General features: G+C 56.7%; 2 protein-coding genes across 2 annotated transcripts; both read right to left on the bottom strand.

Moving 5' to 3' along the window:
* Positions 1 to 4229: 4229 nt before the first annotated feature.
* On the bottom strand, positions 4230 to 7313 carry LOC114487448 (adenylate kinase 8-like). The gene is made up of 3 exons (XM_028497375.2): positions 7225 to 7313; positions 5722 to 5802; positions 4230 to 4538 (listed from the first exon to the last, which is right to left on the bottom strand). The coding sequence occupies exons 1-3, from the start codon at positions 7311 to 7313 to the stop codon at positions 4301 to 4303; spliced, it is 408 nt and encodes a 135-aa protein (XP_028353176.1). The 3' UTR covers positions 4230 to 4300.
* On the bottom strand, positions 7243 to 9399 carry LOC114487447 (adenylate kinase 8-like). The gene is made up of 3 exons (XM_028497374.1): positions 9391 to 9399; positions 8956 to 9065; positions 7243 to 7772 (listed from the first exon to the last, which is right to left on the bottom strand). Exons 1-3 carry the CDS (start codon positions 9397 to 9399, stop codon positions 7535 to 7537), a joined length of 357 nt encoding a protein of 118 aa, XP_028353175.1. The 3' UTR covers positions 7243 to 7534.
* Between the last annotated feature and the right edge of the window lie 1373 nt (positions 9400 to 10772).

The raw sequence follows: 10772 nt of genomic DNA, 5'->3' as shown, positions 1-10772 counted from the left end.
CCGGACGCGCAGGCTCAGCGGCCATGGCTCACGGGCCCAGCCGCTCCGCGGCATGTGGGATCCTCCCGGACCGGGGAACGGACCCGCGTCCCCTGCCTCGGCAGGCGGACTCTCAACCACTGCACCAGCAGGGAAGCCCTAGGTGGTCTCTTTTTCTCTCTCGTTTCTGTCATATTCTTTGTAAAATGTAAGCCTCATAAGGGCAGAGATTTTGTCCTGTTTTTCCTCTGTTACATTCCCAGGGCCCGGCACAGTAGGGCAGTCAGTAAATACCTGTTGAATGAACGGGGCGGACACGTGTCTGCTTCTCTCTCGGTTCCTCCACACAAACTTGCACTGCTGTCCTACGCACAGGCCAGACAGACCCCGACATCCTCTCCTTCCTCCAAGCCGCAGGAAGAGAGCGACCAGCTGCCCTCGGTTCTCTTCCCAAATTCCTGGGAGGAGCTGATTGGCCAGCTCAGAGTACAGGTGTAACCCTGGTCTCAGCAGCAGTCAGGTGCAGGTCCCACAGGAGAAACACCTGTGGAGGCTGCAGGGTGGGGACAGGCAGACGCCCCAGAGGAGCCTCTGTACCGTCTGGATTTCCCACTGGTGGGGAGTAGGGAAGGAACGGGGCCGACCAAACACAGACGTGAGCCAGGGTGTCGGGTGGGAAAAGAGTCTGTGGTGACAACATGATGAAAGAGGCTGGAAATGAACGGGGGAGCTGCTTTAATGATGACAGCGTCAGCGATTGTTCTCCCGCAAGTTACCTTAATCAGACCTCAGTGGTTAACTTCAAGCACAGCTGCTGATCTGGAAATTAACACATTTGCCCTCCAGCCACGGACTTTGCCTCTCCTGGGCCAGGAAGCCCCCAGCCAGTATCACTGCGGCTGGAACCGGATGCTAATACACTCCAGCCAGGCGTCCCAATTAGGCCGCGACCTGGAGCTGAGGGCTCCAATTAGAAGAGCCTGATTTGTCCCGGCAGCCTGCGACCCCGGAGCGGGGAAGCTTTGCTATGCAAAGCAGCGGGAGGGACTGTGCGTCGCGGGGGTGAGATGAATACCATTTGCTCGTCGTTTCCGGGGGAGCCATCTACACCAGCCGGAGCGTGTTGGGCCAACCCGGCGGCGCGCCAGGGCCACCGCACTCCCGAGGGGCGCGCCCGGGACCGCGCGCCGGAGCGCATCTCAATGAAGCCCGCGCCGTCCCCGCGTCCAGGGCGGCGCGAAGCCCAACCAAGGCCCCGCCGCGCGGCATCCAGGATGCCAGGGCCTTCGGGACGCCGGGACGCGGCGGGGACGAGCTCCTCCGGGGTAAAGGCAGGGCCCTTGGCGACCCCGACGGCGACGGAGGGAGAAGCAGGTGCCGCGCGGGTCATCACGTGGGGTTCTGGGACCAGCGAGGGACTCGGGTCCCGGCACCTGTTGCCACTTACCACGCACAGCCTTTCACAAGTTATTTGACTCCTCTGAGCCCCCGTTTCCTCATCTAGGGATAAAAACAGCACTGACCTCAAGGGGAGCTGTGAGAATGTGATTGAGAAGGGCTGCATTTATTGAGCATGTACTATGTGCCCTATTTTCAGCCTTGGTGTATGTATTCATGACTTCATCCCACAATACGAGCTGAGTATTGCCTAGGAGGCAGTGACTACTTGTTCTCATTTTACAAGGATCCAGAGGGGTGAAGCGACTTGCCCAAGGTCACACAGCAGCATGGGGACCTACACTCTTGGCGGGGACATCACCTGCCTCACAGAGGGGGCGCAGAGCTGGCACAGCTGCTCTAACGGGGTGGGGCAGGTGGAGGGAGAGGAGGGGTAAAGGTGTGGGCAGTCCAGAGAGGTCGTCCACAAAGTAAGCCTTGCTCTGTGAACTAAGTAAATGAGTGTTTGATGATGTCCTTGGCTAAAGATCCATATCCAAACGACATTTCACTGAGTAAAGTGAGACCACGTTCTCTGGTACCCAGAATGACACGCAGAGGGTTAGGCAGGCCTGTGTTGGCCACCTCCCTGCTTTTGTCTCCTGCAATCAGGGGGTGCCGGGTACAAGCGAGCAGAGTTTCATCACAGCAACCTGGCCCTGTGGTCTGTACCTGGGACTTCTCCCGGGTCCTCCCAGGGCCTGAGGAGGCTTAATGGGCAGGAGCCCATTGTCAGGGGACTTTCAGGGTAGTTGCTGTTTTCCCGTAGGGGTTGGGGGAAGTGGACCTGGGCAGGGGAGGCCCTGATGGAGTTTCAGGAGGTGGCACCCGGTGCCTGCACAGGGCGAGGAGAGAGAGAGTCGGGGGAGGTGCAGAGGCCAGGATGCTGCCTCTGGAGAGAGGGCCCAGCCCCGGGAGGTGCTAGGGCAGGCCCAGGGCTCAGTCTGAGGTGACGGGGCAGAGGCAGGAGGGCAGGCCCAGAGGCCTGGCTCCAAGGACCCCAGCTGCCGGCTGGCACGTCACTGGCTACTGTGGCCAGCGCCAGGGTCAGATCTTTGCCGGAGGGACTCTGGGCTGCTCCAGGCTGGAAGGGGCTTTAGCCATTAGGCCTGGGGTCCCCGAGCTGCCCAGAGCCCAGAGGCTGGAGTCTTGAGCCCAGGCCGGCCTGGCCTGCTGAGGCCCGCAGGCAGAGAGCACCAGAACACTGGGTTCAGGTGTGCCATGGATCCGGGAGACCTCAGGCAAGTCACTTACCCTCTGTGGCTTTAGTGTCCTCTTCTGTCAGTGGAGGGACTCACCCAAGTATCTTTCTAATGAGGTAAAAAAAATAACTGGGTGGGGGGAGGGGGCGCATGAAAGAGAATCAAGAGCTCTGTCAGCCTAAGATGTCACTGTCCTGTCCCTCCAGGGTCTCCTCCTGGTGCTGTGGGCTCTGGGGGACCCAGAGGGGCTATTTCGGTGGGAGGTGAAGGCAGGCCTTCCGAGGGGCTCCAGCAAGTCTCAAGAAACAGCTGAGTGTGTCTAGAGCTGCCCTGACATGGCAACCACTCACCACATGTGGCCATTTACATTTTTTTCTTTTATATAAACTTATTTATTTTATTTATTTATTTTTGGCTGCATTGGGTCTTCGTTGCAGTGAGCGGGCTTCTCGTTGAGGTGGCTTCTCTTGTTGCGGAGCACGGGCTCTAGGCACGCGGGCTTCAGTAGTTGTGGCTCGAGGGCTCTAGAGCGCAGGCTCAGCGGCCATGGCACACGGGCTTAGTTGCTCCGCGGCATGTGGGATCCTCCCAGACCAGGGCTCGAACCCGTGTCCCCTGCATTGGCAGGCGGATTCTTAACCACTGCGCCACCAGGGAAGTCCCTACATTTTTTTTTTTTAAGCAAATTTATTTTTCCCACAGATCAATTTCAATTACCAAGGAAATATTTAATTCTTTTTTATTTTTGGCCGCACCGCTTGGCATGTGGGAACTTAGTTCCCCAGGCAGGGCTCGAACCCAGGCGCCCTGCATTGGAAGCGCGGAGTCTTAACCACTGGACCACCAGGGAAGTCCCCATTTACATTTAAATTAGTGAAAATTAAGGACAATTTTTTTTTTTTTTTTTTTTTTGCGGTATGCGGGCCTCTCACTGCTGGGGCCTCTCCCGTCGCGGAGCGCAGGCTCCGGACGCGCAGGCTCAGCGGCCACGGCTCACGGGCCCAGCCGCTCCGCGGCATGTGGGATCTTCGCGGACCGGGGCTCGAACCCGCGTCCCCTGCATCGGCAGGCAGACTCTCAACCACTGCGCCACCAGGGAAGCCCGACAATTTTAAAAACATCTTCTCAGTTGCAGTGGCTGTGTTCCCCGTGCTGCACGGGCGGCCACCTGCAGCTCGTGCCGTGTTGGACGGTCAGACAGCATGCCCCTCATTCCAGAGAGTTCTACTGGACAGGCTGCTCTAGAGACAGCGGCTTTGGTAAAACTGCATTTACTGAGAGCATAGCATGTGCCAGGTTCTGTGCTGAGCGCTTTACCAGCATCATCCCGTTTAGTCCCAAAGCAACCCCGTGAGGCAGGGACTGTTATTACCCCATTTTAGTTGTGAGAAACGAGGCCCTCCGAGGATCGGGTGACAACCCCAGGGTGCACAGCACGTTGATGCTGGAGCCACACCGCATCCCAGGTCCGACCTGGTCCGCAGCGCTCTACTTGACTGCTTTCCTGGACTTTGCCTGTCCTGTGTCCCCAGACCCCCAAACGAGGCAGCCTCTGGCCACCTCACCTTCAGGACACACGAGACTGCACTCAGCACTCTTTATTGGCTTGGCTGAGTTTCCAGAAGGTCGGGGAAGAAGGATTAGCTTTGTGTCCCTGGGGGATGCTCCGTGCTCTTAACCCATCAGGGAGCTTTCTTGCGCAGGGGATTAATGATCCCACTCTCTATGTATTCAAAGACCGTGTACGGGTCCTGGTCCCCATTGAGGGTGATGGCCTGCCCATAGAACTCCTCCAGCTCAGCGGAATTCCTGTAGAACCGATCCATTCTGAGCTTGATCTGCTCTTCAGAATCCTTTGGGCTCTGCAGGAGACGGGCCTGGATTTCCATGGTCGGAGGCGGCTTGTACATGAGGTGGGACCTGCGAGAGGAGGGGGAGCAGGTGACCCCTGGTCCAGCTCAGAGGACAGGGCAGAAAGGGGCCCTCTGTCCTACTGCCGAGCAAGTTGGCCACCATCACCGCCGCCACCAAACATTTACTCTGCACCAGCTGTGTGTACACCCTCAGCTGGGCCCGGGAGCCGCAGAGAGACCCAAAGCACAGGCCCTGCCCAGGAGAGAAGAATGCAGATCAATAGTAGGACAGAATATAGTCATATATCGAGGGCCAAATCCCTTTCTTTCTTTCATTCCCTTCCTTTCTTCTTTCTTCTCTTCTCCCTTCCAAACAGTATTTATCAGCTGCTATGTATGCCTGGCACACATTTGCTATTGACAACGCAGTGGCAGGCGAGGCAGTTGCCTCTGGCTCTATGGAGCTCACAGTCTAACGGGGGATGGGACATTATAACACCAAGCGTGAGCAGGGATGACAGGAAGTGCCACCGTCACCGCTGGAGAGACCCCAGGGGCATGGCAGCGTGAAGGTCATTGTACTTGACACAGGTCAGTGCAAAGATGTCCCCCAGCAGCAAGGCGACAGACCAGACCTATAGTTTAGGAAAATCCTGGTATTTCCTTCGTGCCCTTCCTCACTCCCTACTGAGAAACGTGGTCTGGTGACCAAGAAACAGGGCCTTGATTACTGGGAAGATGGAAGCTTCTACCTCTTTGCAATCACAGAGACTATAAATTGTATTTCAACACCAACACAGTGATTGTACTTGGTCAGATGCAGAATAAAACTCAGGATTTACCCCCGTAGCCGTGGGAGGGCTCGAAGGTGAACTGGTTCCCGAGGGGACGCGTCTGTACCGCAACCACATCTGGGACATACTGTGGTGACGGCAGAGGCCTGGAGAGCCATTTCACACGCTGGGGTCCGAGCCGAGCCCAGGACACAGCCGGCAAACATTTCAACAAGTGCTGTAGAGCCCCGGACAGTAATTTTCTCGCTGCCCTTCCAGGAAAAGAGGGCCGACAGGAAGCGCAGAGGAGCTAGCTGGGGGAACCCCCTTTCTAGAGTCTTCTGTCACTCGTCACTGGCGTCATCCCTGCAGCAGCCCCGCCCTGGCATCGGTCAGCTACATGGGGGGGGGGGGTCCCTGGTGGGGCGTGGCCCCTGGAGCCCTCAGAGGGCTGCCCACTGGGAGCCTGGCACAAACCTTTCTCCTGTGACAGGGTCGGTTCTTCTCAGGGTCAGCCGCTCAAGGATGGAATCGAATGGCACATTCAGGAAAAACACCCTACGAGGAAGAACAGGCACCCTGGTCAGCTGGAGGGAACCGCAGGCTGGACTCGTCCGAGACCACGGCGGCCATGAGCCCCCGAGAGTGGGTGGAGCCTCGGTGGCCATCCCTCAGGGCTCGGGGTATCAGGCTCTGGACGGTCACCAGGGAAAGATGCAGGCGCGGCCTCCCTGCCGTGGAAGCTCTCCGCACCCTGATTCAGGGACGGGGCCCAGCGCCCATCACTCCCGGGGGTGGGGGGGACTCTGTGGGGGGGGCATCGCTCAGGTGAGCTTCGGGGAGCAGACGCCCCATCCTTGTGGCAGGACGGCGTGTTCTCTGGAGTCACGCAGACTTGGGTCAGAACCTCACCTCCACCATGGACCTGCTGGGTGACCTTGGGCCACTAACACAACCCCTCTCAGACTCAGTTTCCTCACCAGCAAAATGGGTCCAGTGATAGTTGCTGGTGTTGAAGATGTAAGGAAATGAAGCATGTGACAAGCTTAGTGCAGGGCTTATGCGTCCTGGGCGCTCAGACACGGCAGCCAGTGTAGTGACTGAATCACGATTCTTACTGGAGTCCCTTCCCGGGGGTCCAGGCTCCCTGGCTGCCTGCGCCCCCCTTAGAGAGGCAGCGCTGCTGGTCCTCAGCTTCCTCACTTTCTCTTTCACAGAGGAGCCCTGGGCCCAAGGGAGCAGGACCCTCAAAATCAACAGTCCCAGCAGAAAAGACACAGCTCTCACTTCTGATAACTCAGGACTCCGACTGGGCCTGCCTGAGAATCCATCTCCTGAACCCCTAGTTCAAATGGCTTAATCCCCTCCCTCTTTGGTGGTGGAAGTCTATCTTTTTCCTTTTTTAATTTTTATTCGAGTATAGTTGATTTAGAGTCTTAACCACTGGACCACCAGGGAAGTCCCCATTTACATTTAAATTAGTGAAAATTAAGGACAATTTTTTTTTTTTTTTTTTTTTTGCGGTATGCGGGCCTCTCACTGCTGGGGCCTCTCCCGTCGCGGAGCGCAGGCTCCGGACGCGCAGGCTCAGCGGCCACGGCTCACGGGCCCAGCCGCTCCGCGGCATGTGGGATCTTCGCGGACCGGGGCTCGAACCCGCGTCCCCTGCATCGGCAGGCGGACTCTCAACCACTGCGCCACCAGGGAAGCCCGACAATTTTAAAAACATCTTCTCAGTTGCAGTGGCTGTGTTCCCCGTGCTGCACGGGCGGCCACCTGCAGCTCGTGCCGTGTTGGACGGTCAGACAGCATGCCCCTCATTCCAGAGAGTTCTACTGGACAGGCTGCTCTAGAGACAGCGGCTTTGGTAAAACTGCATTTACTGAGAGCATAGCATGTGCCAGGTTCTGTGCTGAGCGCTTTACCAGCATCATCCCGTTTAGTCCCAAAGCAACCCCGTGAGGCAGGGACTGTTATTACCCCATTTTAGTTGTGAGAAACGAGGCCCTCCGAGGATCGGGTGACAACCCCAGGGTGCACAGCACGTTGATGCTGGAGCCACACCGCATCCCAGGTCCGACCTGGTCCGCAGCGCTCTACTTGACTGCTTTCCTGGACTTTGCCTGTCCTGTGTCCCCAGACCCCCAAACGAGGCAGCCTCCGGCCACCTCACCTTCAGGACACACGAGACTGCACTCAGCACTCTTTATTGGCTTGGCTGAGTTTCCAGAAGGTCGGGGAAGAAGGATTAGCTTTGTGTCCCTGGGGGATGCTCCTTGCTCTTAACCCATCAGGGAGCTTTCTTGCGCAGGGGATTAATGATCCCACTCTCTATGTATTCAAAGACCGTGTACGGGTCCTGGTCCCCATTGAGGGTGATGGCCTGCCCATAGAACTCCTCCAGCTCAGCGGAATTCCTGTAGAACCGATCCATTCTGAGCTTGATCTGCTCTTCAGAATCCTTTGGGCTCTGCAGGAGACGGGCCTGGATTTCCATGGTCGGAGGCGGCTTGTACATGAGGTGGGACCTGCGAGAGGAGGGGGAGCAGGTGACCCCTGGTCCAGCTCAAAGGACAGGGCAGAAAGGGGCCCTCTGTCCTACTACCGAGCAAGTTGGCCACCATCACCGCCGCCACCAAACATTTACTCTGCACCAGCTGTGTGTACACCCTCAGCTGGGCCCGGGAGCCGCAGAGAGACCCAAAGCACAGGCCCTGCCCAGGAGAGAAGAATGCAGATCAATAGTAGGACAGAATATAGTCATATATCGAGGGCCAAATCCCTTTCTTTCTTTCATTCCCTTCCTTTCTTCTTTCTTCTCTTCTCCCTTCCAAACAGTATTTATCAGCTGCTATGTATGCCTGGCACACATTTGCTATTGACAACGCAGTGGCAGGCGAGGCAGTTGCCTCTGGCTCTATGGAGCTCACAGTCTAACGGGGGATGGGACATTATAACACCAAGTGTGAGCAGGGATGACAGGAAGTGCCACCGTCACCGCTGGAGAGACCCCAGGGGCATGGCAGCGTGAAGGTCATTGTACTTGACACAGGTCAGTGCAAAGATGTCCCCCAGCAGCAAGGCGACAGACCAGACCTATAGTTTAGGAAAATCCTGGTATTTCCTTCGTGCCCCTCCTCACTCCCTACTGAGAAACGTGGTCTGGTGACCAAGAAACAGGGCCTTGATTACTGGGAAGATGGAAGCTTCTACCTCTTTGCAATCACAGAGACTATAAATTGTATTTCAACACCAACACAGTGATTGTACTTGGTCAGATGCAGAATAAAACTCAGGATTTACCCCCGTAGCCGTGGGAGGGCTCGAAGGTGAACTGGTTCCCGAGGGGACGCGTCTGTACCGCAACCACATCTGGGACATACTGTGGTGACGGCAGAGGCCTGGAGAGCCATTTCACACGCTGGGGTCCGAGCCGAGCCCAGGACACAGCCGGCAAACATTTCAACAAGTGCTGTAGAGCCCCGGACAGTAATTTTCTCGCTGCCCTTCCAGGAAAAGAGGGCCGACAGGAAGCGCAGAGGAGCTAGCTGGGGGAACCCCCTTTCTAGAGTCTTCTGTCACTCGTCACTGGCGTCATCCCTGCAGCAGCCCCGCCCTGGCATCGGTCAGCTACATGGGGGGGGGGGGTCCCTGGTGGGGCGTGGCCCCTGGAGCCCTCAGAGGGCTGCCCACTGGGAGCCTGGCACAAACCTTTCTCCTGTGACAGGGTCGGTTCTTCTCAGGGTCAGCCGCTCAAGGATGGAATCGAATGGCACATTCAGGAAAAACACCCTACGAGGAAGAACAGGCACCCTGGTCAGCTGGAGGGAACCGCAGGCTGGACTCGTCCGAGACCACGGTGGCCATGAGCCCCCGAGAGTGGGTGGAGCCTCGGTGGCCATCCCTCAGGGCTCGGGGTATCAGGCTCTGGACGGTCACCAGGGAAAGATGCAGGCGCGGCCTCCCTGCCGTGGAAGCTCTCCGCACCCTGATTCAGGGACGGGGCCCAGCGCCCATCACTCCCGGGGGTGGGGGGGACTCTGTGGGGGGGGCATCGCTCAGGTGAGCTTCGGGGAGCAGACGCCCCATCCTTGTGGCAGGACGGCGTGTTCTCTGGAGTCACGCAGACTTGGGTCAGAACCTCACCTCCACCATGGACCTGCTGGGTGACCTTGGGCCACTAACACAACCCCTCTCAGACTCAGTTTCCTCACCAGCAAAATGGGTCCAGTGATAGTTGCTGGTGTTGAAGATGTAAGGAAATGAAGCATGTGACAAGCTTAGTGCAGGGCTTATGCGTCCTGGGCGCTCAGACACGGCAGCCAGTGTAGTGACTGAATCACGATTCTTACTGGAGTCCCTTCCCGGGGGTCCAGGCTCCCTGGCTGCCTGCGCCCCCCTTAGAGAGGCAGCGCTGCTGGTCCTCAGCTTCCTCACTTTCTCTTTCACAGAGGAGCCCTGGGCCCAAGGGAGCAGGACCCTCAAAATCAACAGTCCCAGCAGAAAAGACACAGCTCTCACTTCTGATAACTCAGGACTCCGACTGGGCCTGCCTGAGAATCCATCTCCTGAACCCCTAGTTCAAATGGCTTAATCCCCTCCCTCTTTGGTGGTGGAAGTCTATCTTTCTTTTTCCTTTCTTAATTTTTATTCGAGTATAGTTGATTTACAGTGTTGTGTAACTTTCTGCTGTACAGCAAAGTGAATCAGTTATACATATATCTATTCTTTTTTAGATTCTTTTCCCATATAGGTCATTACAGAGTATTGAGAAGAGTAGTTCCCTGTGCTATGCAGTAGGTCCTTATTAGTTATTTATTTTATATAGAGTAGTGTGTATATGTCAATCCCAATCTCCCAATTTATCCCTCCCCCTCCTTTTCCTGCTGGTAACCATAGGTTTGTTTCCTACATCTGTAACTCTATTTCTGTTTTGTAAATAAGTTCATTTGTACCATTTTTTTTAGATTCCACATACAAGAGATACAATATGATATCTGTCCTTGGGAAGCCTTTCTTTATATAAAACCTGAGGAGAGAGGTTCTCAGTCAGGGCTGATTTTGCCCTGAGAAGCTATTTGGCAACATGTCTGTGGCTGTCACAACGGGGGGTGTGGGAGAGTGCTACTGGCATCGTGGGTGGAGGCCAGGGGTACTGCTCAGCGTCTCACTCTGTGTAGGACAGGCCCTACCACAAAGCTAATACCACCCCGTGTCAGTCAGGAGGCAAATGGAACCGGTGGGAGGTGCCACCGCTTTGGCTGGGGTCCGGCTGGGGGAAGCGGGTCGGGGTGAAGGACCAAGTGTTCTGGCTCTTCCCCACAGATCTAATCCAGGGCCTGTCTTCTGGCATCAAACCATCTCAGTTTGTTTTTTCAAAAAAAAGCTCTGGGGCTTCCCTGGTGGCGCAGTGGTTGAGAGTCCGCCTGCCGATGCAGGGGACGCAGCAGGTTCGTGCCCCGGTCCGGGAAGATCCCACATGCCGCGGAGCGGCTGGGCCCGTGGGCCGTGGCCGCTGAGCCTGCGCG

This window comes from Physeter macrocephalus, chromosome 13, assembly GCF_002837175.3.
Source record: "Physeter macrocephalus isolate SW-GA chromosome 13, ASM283717v5, whole genome shotgun sequence".
In the NCBI taxonomy this organism is placed as follows: Eukaryota; Metazoa; Chordata; class Mammalia; order Artiodactyla; family Physeteridae; genus Physeter; species Physeter macrocephalus.
Note: the sequence above shows the minus strand (reverse complement) of the source record. Positions and strands in the feature narration are given on the sequence as shown.

Coding starts and splice junctions, on each gene's coding strand:
- LOC114487448 (XM_028497375.2), bottom strand. CDS start 7,313: ATGCGGTGTGGCTCCAGCATCAACGTGCTGTGCACCCTGGGGTTGTCA. Junction 5,803..7,224: donor TTTCTCACAACTAAAATGGG/GTAATAACAGTC, acceptor TCTTCCTCGTAG/GGTGTTTTTCCTGAATGTGC. Junction 4,539..5,721: donor GACCCTGTCACAGGAGAAAG/GTTTGTGCCAGG, acceptor CTCCTCTCGCAG/GTCCCACCTCATGTACAAGC.
- LOC114487447 (XM_028497374.1), bottom strand. Junction 7,773..8,955: donor GACCCTGTCACAGGAGAAAG/GTTTGTGCCAGG, acceptor CTCCTCTCGCAG/GTCCCACCTCATGTACAAGC.